This window comes from Amphibalanus amphitrite, unplaced genomic scaffold (genome assembly GCF_019059575.1).
Source record: "Amphibalanus amphitrite isolate SeventyFive unplaced genomic scaffold, NRLGWU_Aamphi_draft 000197F_arrow, whole genome shotgun sequence".
Lineage (NCBI taxonomy): Eukaryota > Metazoa > Arthropoda > Thecostraca > Balanomorpha > Balanidae > Amphibalanus > Amphibalanus amphitrite.
This window is the reverse complement of record NW_024881692.1, coordinates 817501-835644: the sequence shown is the minus strand read 5'-3', so window position 1 is coordinate 835644 and position 18144 is coordinate 817501. Positions and strand designations below refer to the sequence as shown.

Below are 18144 nucleotides of genomic sequence, written 5' to 3'. Positions count from 1 at the left end.
CTTGATATTGATATTGCTCAGGAGTCAGGACCTCTATCAGCCTCCTGGATACTTCGGATTGTTTTCAGTCACATGCTTCTTAAATATGATATAAGTCAATCTTAATGGATCCAAAACATCCAACAAAACGACGTAGGTACAAGAGTACGGAAACCACCAGATAAACTTAAAAAGCGCCTTGGAACAGAGCCAAGTGGTCCTCCATTTGCTTGTTTACAATGATTGTAGTGCTGATGTATTTTTAGGACTCTGAAGGTCGGCTTATAAAAAATGAAACGTTTTTACAAAAGTTGTAAGGCAAGTAATATTTATCGAAAAGAACTAAAATATTCAAAAGCCAAACACTATGAAATACATGAATCGGAACGAAAAAGTAACCCGAAAATCCAGCCTAATCACCGGCTCCTAAAACTGCAACAAAACCAGCACTTTTCCCCGCAACTCGTTGTCCAGACGTAAATATGCGTTTTACAGAGCCGATGCAAAAAGGCTATTCCCCCGAAGAATCGACTTCGGGCTGTGAGGGTGGGTGGCGGATGTGAAAGTTCTGTTTGCATTTGAAAGGCAATGGTAGAAGGGAGAGTACTAGTCTTTTTGGTCCTTCTGGGATGCATAAATGCAACAAAGCGACCGAATGTGTTGGTGTTGATGGTCGATGATTTAGGGTATGGCGATGTGGGTTGCTATGACAATGTTACAATCAAGACTCCAAATATCGGTGAGTTTTATTTATGACTGTGGTTTTCGGTTGGTAAATGTCAAGATAAAAAGGCTTGTTGAGATAATCTATCTTGACAGAAACCCTGTTTTCTTCAGGTGTTAGGGCTTATTTTGCAATCTGCAAAGCTGCTTTAGTGCTACTGAATCAGAATGAATCAATGCAATGAAAGTTGCAATATGAATATTGATATGAAATTTAAGTTTCGTTGTAAATGTGTAGATAGGTTAGTATTGACATGATCTACTCACCCACCATGCACCTTCACTTGCAGACAGTCTGGCGAGGGATGGTGCCCGCTTCACGCAGGCCCTGGCTGCTGCCTCCACATGCACACCGTCGCGGGCAGCTTTCCTCACTGCCCGCTACCCAGTGCGCCAAGGCATGTCTGGTGGTAGTCTTGGCAGAGAGGTGATCCTCTTTACTGCACAGAAAGGTGGCCTGCCACAGACTGAGGTTACACTGGGAAAGGTGAGACACTGGGAGTGGCAGAGCAACTTAGTAAACATGAAGATGAAGTTTGAGTAGATAAAAATCATAATCTAACCTGACTTAACCTTACCTAAAAACCTACTAAGCTTCAACCTACCAACCTGCAACCTACCAACCTGCAACCTACCAAACTGATCTTAACAGCATACAACCTGCCAACCCTCATACCATTTAAACTTTTTCTTCTAATGTACCAGCAAGTTTACATGAGATGGGATGTGGGGCAAGGCAAGGCAAGAGGTGTCTGATTCTTTGGGTCTTAGACTCTTATTAAGACAATGTTTCATCATGGATTTATGAATTTTGGGCTGGGGTTTTGAAGCTGACAGTTTTTTCCAGACTCCAATTGTCATGGTTCTTCCGTGTTCTTCATGCCTGCATGTCAGCATACTCATTGCATATGGATATGTGCATGTGTGTGTGCCCGTCTATCCGTGCGCTCTATGTCCGTGCTTGTGTATGCTCGTCTTCCCGCGCGCTCTGCATACTGCTAGTCCGCATTTCGCTGCCGTCTGATCCCGCATGCCCGCGCGCATGTGGCACGTCACACAATGACTGGCATAGACTCTGAATTGCTTGCAGGAGCCAAGGGCATGTCTATCTAAACAATACTGACTCAGACCCTAAGAGGATGGACTATAGAGGATGATGATATTCTGGCATCCTTTATCCCATCATTGCTCTGCTCCTGACTCCTGACTCTGACCAGAGCTGCTGTAGTTGACCTGACTCGAGCCGCCGCCCTTGAGTTGAGTCTATGCTGCCTATCTTCTTAGCATGATTGACGGCACACTGGAGATGATGTTTGCAGTCTAATATAATGATGATTAAATCACATGAGTAAAGGGTGGATAAGATTGCAACATACAAATGCATGTGTGTCCATGGAGAATTTCTGATTGTCAGGTCCTTTACGTGTGCCACTCAGGTTCTGCTGGAGCAGGGCTACAACACATCCTATGTGGGCAAGTGGCACCTGGGTGTGAGCTGCGAGCGGTACGGGGACAACTGTCACACTCCGATGGCGCATGGCTTCCAGTATTGGTATGGCATGCCCATGACCAATGTCAAGTGAGTTAACTGCCACACTTATCAGTGCTGGATTCCGTGTTGGAAATGAGGCCTCTTTCTGGTCCCGGCGTTTTATTCTCCGGGTGGGTTAACTCCGTCCAGCGTTTAGCCTTTCGGGACCCACTCAGGGTCGCGGTTGTTTTTTCCGCTCGTCCCAGTCGAGATGCAAAGTTAATAGTCACACGAAGCTTATTTAGGGCGAGCTAAACTAGCCTAGTCCGGAGTTACTGTTAAATGTACTGTATGCATATAGATGAAAGAAAAAGGTTTTGTAGAATCGATTAATTTCGAAGTCGTATATTCAGAGGCCACAAATAAACTTCGTGTGACTAACAAGGAGTAATATAGGTCGTAGTAAAATCTGAAAACATTCTCAATTGTGCGTAGTGTACGCTAACACGTGATGTCTAATGTTTAAGGGTCGTTTACTAAGCGGTGCTATCGAATAGATATACGATGGCACGTAAAATAACGGGTTATTTCTTTCGTGGACGCTGCTCTGACGTCCCATCTCCGACCTCGGCAGAGACTTTGGTGACGACGGCGAGTCTGTGGTATCGGCTCAGATGCCTAACTTCTTCCGCTACCTGTACGCCGTGCTGTCCGGATCGTGTCTGGCAGCGCTGGTGCTTCGCTCCCGATCCCGGTTCCTGTTCTTCTTGATGATGCTGGTGGCGTTGGTTGCCACATTGATACTGCTCTTTATTAGCTGCAACAAGATCTTCAACTCGATGATCATGAAAAATGGGGAGGTGAGAACTGAGTGACTGGCTGCTGGATTCAGGCTGAAGTGAACGGTAATGAATATACTTTTCACGTGAATGATGAGTTCGTTACAGGATTGAGTAATCACGGTTAGGTTGTTGACCGACCGAACTTCGGACAGATATCGCGTTACCGTAATCTTACACCGCATGCTGTCACAGAAATGGACTTTGATCGCCCAGCCCTCGGGTGTTAATGGACTGACCCTGTTAACATTTACGCTACTGCTTTGATAAAATACCCCATCTTTCTCCTGTACAGGTTGTGGAGCAGCCCATTCGTCTCGTGGGCCTGGCTCAACGCTTTGTGGCTGAGACGAAGGAAAAGTTGGCGGAATTCAAAAAGCAGAAACAACCCTTCTTCCACATACATGCATTCAGTAAGGTAAACGAGCTTTGAAACACACTGGAACATATTTTGTAGATGGTACGTTGTCATGCTATCTGAAGTGCACTCTTGTCATCTCAAAAAGTACATCTCAAAAAGTCTTATTTTTATTTATACCTTCTATCTTTTATATCTATTTTTTTATTTTTTTTTTTACTGGCTGTATATTTATTGGTCTTTTATTATATGTATACCTACCCGAGTGTGTCGATTTTGTACCTATGCATGTAACTTATTCGTTTTAAAAGGGATGCCATTTAATTGCGTCCCAGAAAAGCTATTTCTGGCACCTAAAAGCTGACTCGCCCCAAAATTGGTCCTCAGCACCTATTTGGTGGATACCAGCACCAATCATGGAAAATGACCTTAATTAGCTGTTTCTGGCACCTATTCATCGGTACGCCTTACTCTTTTTTCTGAATCTGGCACCTAAATGCTGAGCGTAGCACCAATCTAGTAGAAAAATGAACTACTGGCTGGTAGAATCATGTTGTTCTGGTATAATGACCCCTGGAGTCTAGCCTAAAGGTTGCCAGTGCAGCTACACTCTAAGACAGCCCCGTAGTGATCTCAGCATTGTATATGACGTTTAACCCTCGCCCCGTTGGGGGGGGGCCATTTTGGCCCCCCCCTGTGGTTTTTCCTGAATAGCAAGAAAACGGCGGCGCGCAGCGCCGCCAAATTTTCAGTACCTTCCCGGGCATCAATTTGACACCTTCACACCAAATTTCAAGTCTTAGGTCACCTTAGGTCAGGAGTTATTGAGGTCAAACTGAGGTCATGTTCGAGCAAAAATGAGCAAAAAACATGCAATCTTGAAACGCTCACCAAATCTACAGTTATCAAGCAATTTCAAAGTTCTTTATATGGTCTAGTAGACAAAAGGCGGCGCTACAAAACTGCTATCTCGGATTTTCAAAATTTTTGGTTTTTGACCCAAAAAAAATCAAAAAATTGATTTTTTTAGAAAAACTTTGAAAAAATCCAAAATTTTTCCGAATTTCGAAAAAACCGGAATATATGTGATAGTCCCAGCGCTCTTCTATATACATACCAAATTTCAGATCGATATCTCGTTTTTTGGCCAAGTTATAGCGAAAAAAAACTGTTCAAAAATGATGACGTCAAATTTTTGAACTCAATTTTTAGCAATTCTAGACCTCGTACGGCAAAACAAAGACCACCATTGAACTCCCCGTGACGAGCTGCATCGATTCGATACCCATTTTATGCAAAAATATCAACTTTGAAATTTGACCTAATTTGACCTGACCTTGACCTGACCTTGACCTGACCTTGACCAAAACGTGATCTAAGCTGGCCCCAAAGGCTGCCTGACCCATATAATCGCATTTGTCATGTAAAATGGACCATAAAACATGTATCACACGACACTTTCATATTGTGACCCCCCGTGACCTGACCTCTGTGACCTGACCTGGTATCAGTGACCTCAAATAGCAAAATATGTGTTTGAAGAACATTTCCCCATCGATGATTTTCAATGAAATGCATTTTACTCGATTTTACAACGCATTTCTTGAAGTGCCTGTAAACGGTGAAAATTGGACCTTTGACCTGACCTGTGACGTCATCGGGTTGACCTAGGTCAATAAAATTGGGTCACAAGGTAGTTCCCCGTTGGGGCTATCCAACGCCGTTTACCGCTTGTCGCTATGTTGCGTGGTTCTCGAGATCTTAGGGGGGGGGGCCAAAATGGCCCCCCCCCCCCCAACCGGGCGCGTTGCTCGGCAGAGCCCAACGGGGCGCGGGTTAAGTAAGCAAATAATATTGATTTGTGTGAAAAACAATGTCATTTAAATATTTAAAAGTATTTATTTGTAATGGTTCAAGGGAAACATTTTTGTGAGTAATTGTCTCGATTTTGACCATTAAAACGGGTATTGTATTTTTTGACGTCATCAAATAGCTCCAAAAAAGAAATGTAATGTTTTCATTCCGTTCAAGGCCGCTGAAGAAACGCGGGATCTTGCGTGGGACATTGTCCGTTGTTTGCCGCGCAGAGTTGTGCCGTGGTTGTGCCTTTTTCATCCGTTTCTTACTTATGTCATATGTGTGCATGAAGCTTTGATTTTGTTTTTGGTTATTGTGTGGCCGGTCAGTCAAACGCCCCTGTAGAAACCGGATGCTGCGTTTGATCGAGATGGAGTCAGACGATGATTGCAGAAAGCTAATAATATTGAAAAGAGGGCCGGTTGCGTGGCATGTCTGTTCAGAGTTGACATTTTGCTTTACTCCAGTTTATGACCTGAGAGCCTGGCTGGAAGTGACGGATCCAAACTTTTCACGTTAAAATGGCTGAGGGTGCAATAATCTCTAGTCTCTACATAGCGGGCTGGTATAGGAGCGTCTTGCTATGCTGCACCATAGCTGGCTAGTGATTCTCTTTTGGCTAGAAATGGCATTAATCATTATCTCCACTGGCGAAAATGGCACTTGACATCACCGAATGCAACGTTCATGTTGTTAGGATACATAAAATCAGGAAGATTACGCGAATTAGGTAGGCAAACGTGGAATAAAATAGGTGCTGGATGTTTTGGTTTTGGTGCTGAATCAGCAAACAGCAAATACGGAGTTCAACTAGACGATCTGGCAACTTTAGGCTGTGTGGAAGCAATTAGGTGCCAGATTCAGATATTAGGGTCGAATAAGCATTTTGGGGCTGATCAGCAATTAGGTGCCAGAAACAGCTTTTTAGGGACCAGAAACAAATATTGCCCTTTTAAAAGTGCGACTTCGTCTTTTAATGGGTCCTCCCGTCGGCGATATGAATAAATAAATAATTAAATAAATAAATAAAACATCCGATGATTGTATGTCGAAATGCTTACTTCGCATGCATTTCTGTGTATAGCAATGTTTATCGATATTTGATGGCTGCCTAAAGTTTCAGAAATGTGACTGCTACAACTTTGCGTAGGTGCTGATTTATAAAATATACCATAATAAAATACCATAGAAATGCTTACTTGGCATGCATTTCTGTGTATAGCAATGTTTATCGATATTTGATGGCTGCCTAAAGTTTCAGAAATGTGACTGCTACAACTTTGCGTAGGTGCTGATTTATAAAATATACCATAATAAACTCGTTTCTTGTGCAGATATTGTAATAAATGATAACAACATTCTACATAACACGTGCTGGCCGGCAGGTTCACACGTTCCTGGCCACTGTGCCAGAGTTCCGCGGCAAATCGCGCCACGGTCTGTACGGGGACAGCGTGCTGGAGCTGGACTGGGCGGTCGGTGAGATTCTGTCGGAACTGCGCCGACTCGGACTGGCAGACGACACGATCGTGTACCTGACTTCGGATAACGGAGGGCACCTCGAGGAACGCGGAGCTGCCGGGGATGTCCAGGGCGGCTACAACGGACCCTTGCGCGGTAAGGGTGGAGATGACCTGCTCGGGAGGGCGTGGATGGACGGAGAGTCGGTAGCGGTCAGTTATGCACGGAACGGTGGCTGATAGAAGGCTTGGGCCGCTCACTGCTTCGTGCCTGTCGCCACCGTTATTTTGCAACTTATCGCCACATGCAACTTCAATTCGCCGAGTCATAGTACGTTGTTGACATGCGGCATTGCTAGTCATCTTGTGCGCTATAGACTGCGTCGTATGTTTGTTTCATCCCAATGGCAATACGAGTCGCATTCTAACGAGGATACTCGTACCTAATTTACACATTTTTTACTTGAATCATAATTCTTACGTTAGCCGACCTTCAAACTTTAGCTAATCAACCAACAAAGCATCTTTATTTACCGTGCACTTCTAACCCCATCTGCCCGTATCCACCGGGCTGGCAATCATCCCTTCTGCACTACGTCTAACCCCCGTTCTGCCCTCTCCCCAGGTGGTAAACTGATGGGCGCCATGGAAGGGGGTATCCGCGTACCGACTCTGCTGCGCTACCCCCCGCTGGTCCGGCCCGGTACCACCATCGACGCGCCCGTGTCACTGATGGACCTGTTCCCGACCGTACTCAATGTGGCGGGGATTGATATGAAGGTGAGTGGCGTTGAGGGGAGGCGGGGGAGGTGGGAGGGGTTTTGCGTATTTTTCGTCCGGTGGCAGGAGTGGACAGCTATCCAAATTTTAGCTGTAGTGTATGTAGGTAGAGTATACAATGTTGTCCCAAATAAGGTACGAAACGTGATATGTGCTAAATTTACAGCTACATGTTTACAACGATTATCTTTTAAAACGAATAGAAGTGTAAAGTACAACTCGAATTAATCATTTAAAAGTTATGCTTATTTGGTGTGTTTATGCTTATTTGGTAACGAGGCTAGTCCATTTTCGTGTATTAAATGCTGATTACATAAAGGGATAGTGATCGAATCTGTATTCACCCGGTGAAAGTATAACTGAACTTGCTGGATGTCTCCGGCGCGCTGTTCCGCTCCTCCCGGCGGCCCGGGCCGCCGTATTGCGTCTCGCTCAGTCATGGTGACGTCGTTACAGACCGAGCGGCCGGGAGACGCGGCCTATCACGCGGCGGCGGTGGCCCCGCAGCGGCGGTGACCCCGCTGTGTATCGGGGACGGCATCAGAGGCCGACGTCGCGAATGACTCGGCTATAATTGTACAGGGTGGGCGGTGGGCTCTGGCAGAAACTCAAATACCACTGCCTGTGTAGCTTCTACCGACAGACAACAAAGCATGCCGGACTGGACAATGAAATACCGTATCATAATACCGTACCGTTAAATCACTCAGGCCACTACAGGACACAGATTACAAAGGACACATGCACCGCTGAAACCTACCTTAAAGTCAGCCGGCCGGACGGTACACATTTTACCGTGCCTATATTATATTGTTGATTACCTGTTCACATGGTCTTCATTTTAATTGTTTCTTAATTGTTTGCGTAGGTGGGAATCGGTATCGTGTTTTATCATTTGTAAATAATCAGTATCATTCCTGTGTTGATTCGGTATAATTTCTGCGTTATTTCCAGTCGACCTCGGTGGGAGATCGGACGCTGGACGGCCGCGATCTGACGCCGCTGCTGACCGGCCGGGCGGACCGCTCGCCGCACGAGTTTCTCTTCCACTACTGTACCGATGTGATCCACGCCGTCCGCTGGATGGAAAACGGTGAGCGGGTTTGAGGGGCGCTGGGTGAGCGGCACTTGGGCGCGCTGTACTGTATTGGGGTTCTGGGGCTGTGAATGAGCAGTGCACAACACTGAGTGACTGCTGAATTCCTCATCGCTGTCGTAACTCAGGATGGGCCCGGCTTATCGTGGCACGATGTGAGAGGCTATCGATCTCTTCTGTAATCTGTCGAAGAGTGTTACATTCTTACCTAATGATATCGTTTTAAAGTGTTCAGGCTCCCACTTTTCATTTGGTTGTTACTTTGCGGACTGCCTTTGGGTATTAATGCTGAACATGGCCTCCAATATTACGAACACAAAACAATTAAGCTTTCTGAAATTTATTGGATAAAATTTTTACGTCGTATCCATCAGTTTGTTGATACTGAATTGACAGGCGTAGCATTGGTGGAACGCGCTGAGTGTACCCGCATTTTGTTACTCTATCCTGTCTGACACTTTATGACCTGTCCGTTACAGCCAGCACCACCTGGAAGGTACAGTTCTACCTGCCGAACTGGCTGCCGGGCACCGAGCGCTGCCACTTCGCCTGTCTGTGCTCTGAAGCGCGTCGTCTCGAGACGCCACTCATCTACAACATCCAGCAGGACATATCGGAGCGCCGTCCTCTGCCGGTGGGCTCTGAGCAGTACCGGCGGGTGCTGGAGCGGTGCCAGCGCGCGCGAGACGAGCACCTCGCCGGCGTGGAGCCCGCACCCGATCAGCTGACCTGGTCACAGTTTATCTGGAGGCCGAGTCTGCAGCCATGCTGCTCGCTGCCCTACTGTACCTGTGAGGATCCCAAGTACCCACAGCCGTACTAGCTGGTGTGGTTCGGTTTTTGAGTACACCGCGATACTCAGCCTAGATTACGGCGACCTGTGAGAGGTCGATGTATCGGAGGGTTTAGTTGTTGTAGCCGCGTAATGTTAAAGGATTGGTCACAATTCACATAGTCGGTATTTCAGGGAACAGAACATCGAAGTCGCAAATTTCGTGTAGCATTTCTTTGTCTCTGGTAGACAGCTTACACTGTTCCATGCCAACCTATGACACAGGGAATGAGATCGGGGCCAAGTTATACCTAACGTGCTTCCTAGTATGTATTGTGAAGAGGAGGCTAATTGCTTTATTCAGGTTGATGTGTAGTAGTGGTAGAAAATTTATATAATCATTACGTAAATGATGATATATTTTTGTGATGTGATGTTTATGTATGTCTGATTTTTTTTTCTACTGATGACTATGTGATCATTTGATAACTATTTCAAATTTCTGATGTGCTGTTGTATGCATGGCTGTCGCCTGTTACTGCACTGTTCGTGAGTGCTCTCTGTACGAGCCACGATGAGTCATTTTCTAATGCATAGAAGAATATATAAATAATGATTGCACTTATATCGAATAAACGTCTGTATGTGCCTTTCCTGGATTTCTTTGGCACCATTTTACGCCCCCGCTGCTCTAACGAAACGACAGATACGTTTTTCGGATGGTTACGAAATGACACTGTTGCCTGTTGGGGATGAAATGACTATATTAACTATGTAGTGTTATGGAATCCGAACTGATATCTGTTGTATACAATGGCCAGGTGGAACGTAAACTTTATTTTACACAAAATGGCGGAGTCACGTGAGGTCATGTGAAAAGCACTAAACAACTGCCATAGCGAACACTACACCCGCCGGCCCTTGAAGTTACACTTCTCGCCGATCACGTAAATCGGCGCGGCAAGAATCGGCGGCGTCCTCGGGAGGAGGCCGGCAACTCACGGCGCGGGGTGCCGCCGACGGGCGCCCTCTGAGGCGGGCGCGGCCCACCGGGGGACCGGTCACGAGCAGCGCCGGTGGCGGCCGGCAGCGCGACGTCAGCGACATCTGACGGGCGGGCGCTCTCTGTCGGCGCTGTAGGTGGCGCGGTGGACGCTGTCGGCTGCGGCGATGGCGGCTGGGGCTCGCCGGAGCTCGGAGGAGCCGGGTCGGCCGGCGGCGGCGGCGGCGGCGGTTCCGGCCCGTCGGTGCTCGGAGGTGCTGAGCCGGTCGGCGCCGCGTCTGGGATGCGGGCGAGGTGTGCAGCGTTCCTCTTTGTCCCGTCGGACAGGATGAAGGTCGCCGGGCCGAGCTGTCTGGCGATTCGGCGCGGGCTGGAGAACCGACTCTGGTTCTTAGGCACGTGCCCCTGTCGCCGCACGCGCACCGTGTCGCCAGGCTGGAGATCTGACGGCCGGGTGGCCTGTCGCGAGTCGTACCCGCGGCTGTTGCGCTGCTGCTGGGTAGCGACTCGGTGCTGTAGCGAGCTGTCGCGCGGCGGAGTCTCTGTGGTGACCGGCAGGTGCAGACGCATGCGCCGGCCGTGCAGGAGCGCCGAGGGTGACTGGCCGGTGGTGCAGTGCGGGGTCGCTCGGTACAGAGCGAGGCGCTGTCGCACGTGTCCGCTGAAGCTGGCGGCCGTCCGCGACTGCAGCTGTGTGGCCTCCTTGAGCCACACCTTCACCTCTCGGTTGAGCCGCTCCACTGCTCCGTTTCCGCGCGGCCAGTAGACGGCAGACGTGTGGTGTCTGATACCGCGCTGGGCCAGATACTGTCGGAACCTGTCGCTGGTGAACTGGGGTCCGTTGTCTGTCACCAGCTCGTCACACAGTCCCTCTCTGGACCAGGCCTGGCTCAGGAACTGGATGACGTCATCAGTCTCGATGGATGACGTCAGAGCGACCTCTGGCCACTTACTATGGTAATCCGTCATAGTAATGGCGTATTTTGCAGACGGTGGGGCGCCGGGGATCGGGCCCACGATGTCCAGTCCGAGCTTAGACCAGGGCCGGTCTGGAAGCTCGACCGGTTGCAGCGGCGCGGGGCGCGCCTGCTGCGTCAGCACGGCGTCCTTTGCGTGGCAGGACGGGCAGTCGGCGACCAGTGCAGCGGCGTCCTTTGACATTCCAGACCACCAGGCGAGGTCGCGGAGGAGCTGCTTTGTTCGCACGACACCATCGTGCGCTCGGTGCGCCAGTTGGAGGTACTTTGAGCGGAGCGCGGCCGGGACGACGGCGCGGTCCGGGCCGCGCAGCACGACTCCGTCCTGGCGGACTTGCAGCTCGTTCCGCACGGCGAAGTAGTCGCGCGTCTCCGGCGTGCACTGGCGCGCGGCGTCGGGCCAGCCGGTGCGGATGACAGACCGCAGCTGCTCCATGACTGGATCGGCGGTCGACGCGGCACATACGTCGTCATCAGTGATGACGTCACTGACGTCATCGGTGAGCAGGGCGACGATCTCGTCGCCGTCCGTCTCGGCGGCGCCGGTGTCCGGCAGCGGCAGCCGCGACAGGGCGTCAGCCACTGGGATGCTGCGCCCGGGCCGGTACTCCACTGTGTACGAGTACGGCAGCAGGCGGGACTGCCACCTGGCGATGCGCGCGCCGGCGCGGTTGGACGTCTTCGGCGTGAGCAGAGTGGTGAGCGCAGAGTGGTCCGTCCGCAGGGTGAATGAACGGCCCCACAGGTACGTCCGCCAATGCTCGACAGCATTGACCGCGCTGAGGGCTTCCTTCTCGGAGACGGAGTACCGCGACTCGGCGTCGGTGAAGGAGCGGGACCAGTACGCCACCGGCCGCTCCTCGCCGTCCGGCTGGATCTGAGTGAGCATGGCACCGGCGCCGCGGTCGCTGGCGTCGGTCGTCACGATCGTCCGGAGGCAGGCGCTGAAGGGCTTCATCACCGGCCTGGCTGAGATGAGCCGTTTCACCTCGTTGAAGGCGTCGTTGGCCTCCTTGGTCCACTGGAACGTGGCGTCCTTCTTCAGCATGATGGCGAGGGGTCTCACCACAGCGGAGTACTGAGGCACGAACCTGCTGAACCAGCCGGTTGAGCCCAGGAGACTGCGCAGCTCCTTTACGTTGGTGGGAGGCGGGGCCTCGGCCACGGCCTTGGTGGTAGACAGGAGAGGTACCACCCCGTGTCTGGAGAGCTGATGACCGCAGAATTCCACCTCTGGCTGGCTGAAGGAGGACTTCTCTGTGTTGATTGTGACATTTGCCTGCTTGAGGCGGTCCAGCACGGTGCGGAGGCGCCTGTCGTGCTCGGACTGATCACGGCCGGTGACCAGGATGTCATCCAGATAGTGTCCACAGCCGTCGATACCCTGCAGTAGATGACTGAGCAGTTTCTGGAACGCGCTGCCGCTAGACACCAGGCCGAACGGGACCCTGGTGTAGCGCATCAGGCCGTCTGGCGTGAGGAAGGCGGTGATGTCACGCGAGTCCTCGTGCAGACGCAGCTGGTGGTAGGCCGACTTCAAGTCGATCCTGCTGTAGAGGGTGCCACAGAGCTTGGACTCCAGCTCGTCGATCGTGGGCAGTGGGTGAACCTCTGGGACGATTTGGCTGTTCGGCCCACGCAGGTCTACACAGACCCTGATCCTGCCGTCCTTCTTCCTTGAGACGGTCAGCGGGCTGATCCACTGAGAGGAGTCGATCCTCTCGATGATGCCTGCTTCCAGCAGACTGTTCAGCTCTGCTGAGACCTCCTCTCGCACGGAGAGGGGCAGCCGGCGCAGCTTGTAGGCAGTTGGTACTGCGTCCGGCTTCAGCTTGATGCGGTGGACGTAGCCCTCGATGGCAGGTAGCTCTGACGGGGCTGAGCCTGCCACCGTGTAGACGCTGTGCGAGGCTGGGTGGAGGGTGACTCCCAGGGCCTGCAGCAGGTCCATGCCCATGATGGCCTCCGTCTTGTTGGTGTCCACCAGGTAGAAGTTTGTTGGCACAGCCTGATTGTTGTAGGTCACCGTGGCAGGCAGCGTTCCCAGGACTGGGAGTGGCTGCTGGCCGAATCCGTAGAGCCGTGAACTGGAGGGGCTGTACGCCACGCCTCTGAACAGCTCCTTGGCACGGTTCACACTCAGGAGTGAGCAGGTGGCACCCGTGTCCACCTGGAGGGGTACCTCCTGTGTGACGTCACCTGCAGTCACCTGGACGGTACAGGTGAGGCGTGACCCAGTGGTGGCAGCACAGGAGAGCACGTTCAGCTCCTTCACTGCCTTGTGGTGCTGTCGTTGAGCTGGCCTTGCTGGGGTTGCTCCACTGCCGCCTCTGCACCAGCTGGCGAAGTGGCCCTTCTTTCCGCAGGAGTGGCAGGTCACTCTGCGGGCTGGACAGGCAGCATCCCTGGGTGCGTGATCATCACGTCCGCAGTTGGTGCAGAAGTCGCTGCTGGAGCTCTGCTGCTGCTGCTGCTGTCGCTTCTGTTGTGGCTTCCTCGTAACTTTTGCCACAGATGAGACCGGTGGGGCTGCAACTGGTTGGGAGATGGCTGCAGCCTCCCGCAGGGAGTCCTCATAGGTCTCTGCGACGCTCAGGACCTTGTCCAGAGTGAGGTCCCTGTCCTGAAGAAGTCGCTCCCTCAGGCGCTGGTGGGGGGTCTTCTCCACCACCACGTCTCGGATGAGTTCTGACTCCATTTGGCCGAACTGGCAGGTGCGAGCCAGGCCGCGCAGAGCAGCAACGAAGTCTGCTGTGGACTCTGTGGGGGCCTGGGCTCGCTGTCGGAACCGGAATCGTTCCACGATGACGTTGGTCCTGGGAGTGTAGAACTCCCGGAGCTGGCGGAGGGTCACATCGTAGTCGTCCTCGCCGTCACGTTTCGCAACCGGCGGCAGGGTGTCGAACACCCGGTACGCCTCGTCACTGATTGCGCACAGAAGCAGAGCGCGCCGCTGCTCGGGGGGCAGGGGGCTCGTGCCGCACCTGGCCAACAGATAAAGTTCGAATTTTTGTTCCCAGTTCCTCCACGGGACGGCCGGCGTCCCGGGATGGGGCAAAAACGGCGCGGGTAGGGGCGGTCCACTGTCGCCGCTCATGGCCGTACCGCGGGCCGAAACACAAAAAAAAGTTACACGGAAATTCGCGACACGCGATTCCACTAGAGTCCGCACTGATCTCGTGCTTAGTCGCCAAAATGTAGTGTTATGGAATCCGAACTGATATCTGTTGTATATAATGGCCAGGTGGAACGTAAACTTTATTTTACACAAAATGGCGGAGTCACGTGAGGTCATGTGAAAAGCACTAAACAACTGCCATAGCGAACACTACAAACTATCATTGGATAACTTTGAAAATTGTGAACCCAGATTTAGTCTTGCTGCGATACCAAACCTATCAGTCAATGAAATTAATTTTTGCATCTTTTTTTAAATATTGCATCATTTTAACTACTTGTTTCGTTCAATTATGGCGCACGAAATACAATTCCGTCAATCGACAGCATCCAATAACAATATTTTATTCAGTGTATTTCGCGGATATTTTTCCAGAGTTTGATACCACAATGATCTGCATGCGAATGTAGGTGATATTATTTGTGTTTACTCTCGTAAGAAGTTCGGGCAGATCTTACTGGATGACGATTCATTGTGAGGGGATTTGATTTAGATTGAAATGAGACACGATTGCAATTGAGATGGAGAACAACATATTAGGCAAATCAGGTTACATCACGGTTACATCACAGTGTATATAAATTGGTTACATCACATATCAGCAATCTTTATTTTTGTTGTTATATACACTTTGTGACTGGTGTTGTGTTGCAGTGACGAGTGATGACTGACAATGACAAGTGGTGTTTGATTTCATATTTCAGGCAATAGTGGGCAGTGGCAGTGCAACAACTGAACCAACAGCATAATTGTTTGTGGTATCAACCTCGTGCCTTCATTTGAGCTGCAAACCCAAAGCCATGGAGCCTGTGCCTCTGCCCGGGCCATTCTCGCCGGCGGGTGCCCGCTATGGTGGTGGCTCACCCTTTGTGAACCCAGTCTGTGGTCACTGGTCGTGCCCTCTGACGGTGGCCCATCACCACTGTCGTCAGTGTGGCTATGGAGGCACTGAGGTGGGTAGGACATTACTGCTTTCTGTGATATGAGAAGGCCATGGCCTTCAAGCATCCCTGAGCTGGCTGAGCTTAACCAAAGCTGGACTTTTCCATCATCAATTTGAATCAACTTGGTCATTGATTTGTCATGTCTTTTGCTCTTCCACCATAACTGTGCTGTGCTTGATTTGAATGTGCCATAATCTGCATAAGACTTCAGTCATGGCCCATCAACATATTCCCCTACACATAGCACTTCTGCCATCTGTTGTCAGGTCGGCCAACTGAAGCTTCACAACTGCCGCCCCACCTACCTATCGGAGCTAGCGCCGCCCGGGCCTGCGGCGTCGCTTTTCCGACCCCCTCCGCCCTCCGACTACTTCCGATCGGGCCCAGCCGAGCAGACTGGTCAGTATGTGCGTGTGTGTGTGCGTGAAGGGGACGTCTGAGCGCGCTTGGATCGTTTTTTAGTAACTGCACTGTCCAAAAATTTGGCAGTTTAATGTGTTATGTAAAATTGCTACACCTAATTCTAATGCGAGTATCTACCAGCTCGACTTTGATAAGTATTTATGTACCGTATCCGAGCATACCGCTGTCATGCCACCCTGTACATCTCTCTTGATGATGCTCTATCATTTGTGACTCCCTCCCTGCACTCTGCAGAATACGGCCGGCTGGCCTCTCGGTCACTGTTCGCTCCCGCCGCGATGATGTCGGGCCCCGCGGCAATGATGCCGGGTCAGTACTTCCCGGCGCCGCCGCCAGGGGCGCCAGTGTTCCGGCCTCCGGTACCGTCTCCGCCGCCACCGTCGCAAAGAACGGTCTCAGGTCAGTTAGACTGCACCGGAAAGGATGCTCTATGTCGTACAAGCGGACTATTTGTTTCGCAGTTGCGTGTCAGGATGGCTCTTTATTCGAACTATTGTTCATATTTCATTTGAATATATATTTATTCTTATAGCGATTCATGGCTTATTTCAATAATTTCATTGACTAATTCGTTCTCGTTTCCAATTCAGATGAAATTGACTTTGAGAGATTCATTCCGATTGTAGTGGAATTTATTGGCAGTTTGTTCGATGGGTCTTAATGAAATCCGAAATAAGGACGAAAATACTGGCATGATAATCAGACCAATTGACTGGTCTTGTGCGATGAGTACTGGATCGTTTTACTGTTGTTTATTTTTAAACTGAGAAGCTTCTTCATCAGAACGATTTCGCCACCAACCATAACACCAGTATAACGCCTTTTGGGGCGACTAACGGAGCGAGCGAGAGGGTGAGCCTTGCACGTGCGAAATTGCGAGGGGGTACCTCCAACTGAGTTGTGCACGGCACCCTACTAACCGGTCTCTAGCGGTGTGCCAAATTTGAGCACAATCGGCCCAGCCGTTCTCGAGATCTGGAAGCGGCACCCTGCACGTGCGCACGTGCAAAATGGGTCCCAACTGACTTTTGCACGGCACCCTACTAACCGGTCCCTAACCATGTACCAAATTTGAGCGCCATCGGTCCAGCCGTTCTCGAGATCTGGAATCGACCCCTGCACGTGCGCACGTGCAGCAGCACCCCAATTCTGGCACATGGATATGATATGCATTGCCTAGTGGGTGCCTACCTACATGCCAACTTTCAGCGCAATCGGCCAAGTAGTTACCGAGATATTGCAACAATTACAAAAGTGACACCTCTTCGTTTTGCACGTGGCACGTGCATAAGGGGTCACCCACATGCATCGGGAATAGTCCAATACTTGGTAGAAGGAATGAAGCTACCCTACAAAAATTACCGCATGTAAATCGGTCAAGTGGTTGCTGAGAAATAAGCCTCGCAAAAGCGTGACCACGGCCGGCCGGCCGCTCATACTCAGAAATTTCCGTTAATCTAAGGAAAGACTACGCTCGCTTCGCTCGCTCCGTAACAAACTGTTATTCGGATTGCAGGTTTATTATGGTCGTAAATCGCCATAAATTGCCACAACTATCTCGGATTGTGTTTGAGTCGCTCATGTAAATGTCGTTAGTCGGTTTATAAATGACGCCGTAGCTTTCCTCGTGCCCGACTGTGGGCAAGGCTCTTCGGAAGCACCTAAGCATTAGGCATATCTAGTATCTAGTGACTCATATGAGCTACAATAGCGGCAATGTCTTTGCCGATCTTATACCAATAATGCTACCAAGACGTTGATGTGCACGGTCAAATTATTGTGTCGAATGTTGCTGGTTAATCGCTAGTTTATACGATCTTGTTAACCATATTTTCCCTAGCTGGGTGTCCCAGAAATTATTCTGTGACTCACCACAATCGAGGCTGTATATCAGTTTGCTTCAGCATTGATGTCGCTCCTCTAGATTCTCTGCGCGTTGAGTTGACGACCCCATGACTCCCTTTCTCATCCCAACAGAAGTAACCGCCCCTCTGGACTTTTCGTCCGAGCGGCGGCCTCCTTCGCCCGCCTCCCGGGCCGTGAACCCACTATACCCTACCGTGGGATACGGTGGCTATTGGATGTCGGATCCAGCGGGCGGTCACCCGGCCAGCAGCGCTGTGCGAGCGACCGGCCTGGAGCGGCCATCCTGTCAGCTACAGGAGCGGGTGGTAACCGAGCAGCATCGGCAGCAGGAACAGCAGCGGCAGCAGGAGCAGCGACAGCAGCAGGAGCTCCGGCAGGAGGAGGAACGGCGGTACTACCATCACCAGCAGATACAGCA

The 18144-nt window shown here is 50.8% G+C and overlaps 3 protein-coding genes across 5 annotated transcripts in view; 2 read left to right on the top strand and 1 right to left on the bottom strand.

Moving 5' to 3' along the window:
* Positions 1 to 455: 455 nt before the first annotated feature.
* Positions 456 to 9988, top strand: LOC122384758 (steryl-sulfatase-like). Its single transcript, XM_043372473.1, has 9 exons — positions 456 to 718; positions 993 to 1189; positions 2139 to 2281; positions 2808 to 3033; positions 3308 to 3430; positions 6613 to 6844; positions 7313 to 7467; positions 8422 to 8560; positions 9043 to 9988. Exons 1-9 carry the CDS (start codon positions 568 to 570, stop codon positions 9384 to 9386), a joined length of 1710 nt encoding a protein of 569 aa, XP_043228408.1. The 5' UTR covers positions 456 to 567; the 3' UTR covers positions 9387 to 9988.
* A 290-nt stretch (positions 9989 to 10278) lies between these two features.
* On the bottom strand, positions 10279 to 14412 carry LOC122384760 (uncharacterized protein K02A2.6-like). The gene has a single exon (XM_043372475.1). It carries the CDS (start codon positions 14410 to 14412, stop codon positions 10279 to 10281), a length of 4134 nt encoding a protein of 1377 aa, XP_043228410.1.
* Positions 14413 to 14807: 395 nt separating this feature from the next.
* The window catches only part of LOC122384757 (transcription factor SPT20 homolog), a 6852-nt gene continuing 3515 nt past the window's right edge, over positions 14808 to 18144 (top strand). Inside the window, exons 1-5 of one of the 3 annotated variants that reach the window (XM_043372471.1) lie at positions 14808 to 14899; positions 15198 to 15446; positions 15704 to 15836; positions 16095 to 16259; positions 17838 to 18144. The exon at positions 17838 to 18144 is cut by the window's right edge and continues 751 nt beyond it. In XM_043372471.1, coding sequence (XP_043228406.1) covers positions 15294 to 15446; positions 15704 to 15836; positions 16095 to 16259; positions 17838 to 18144 — 758 coding nt within the window. In that variant the 5' untranslated portion in view covers positions 14808 to 14899; positions 15198 to 15293. The remainder of the gene's footprint in view (positions 14900 to 15197; positions 15447 to 15703; positions 15837 to 16094; positions 16260 to 17837) is intronic. The other 2 variants (XM_043372472.1, XR_006257087.1) reach the window with 2 other exon arrangements.

Bases quoted from the DNA above. Each gene is read 5' to 3' on its own strand.
- LOC122384758 (XM_043372473.1), top strand. From the start codon at position 568: ATGGTAGAAGGGAGAGTACTAGTCTTTTTGGTCCTTCTGGGATGCATA. The intron at 2,282-2,807 runs GTGAGTTAACTG...CGACCTCGGCAG, and splicing joins ATGCCCATGACCAATGTCAA to AGACTTTGGTGACGACGGCG. The intron at 3,034-3,307 runs GTGAGAACTGAG...TCTCCTGTACAG, and splicing joins TGATCATGAAAAATGGGGAG to GTTGTGGAGCAGCCCATTCG.
- LOC122384760 (XM_043372475.1), bottom strand. From the start codon at position 14,412: ATGAGCGGCGACAGTGGACCGCCCCTACCCGCGCCGTTTTTGCCCCAT.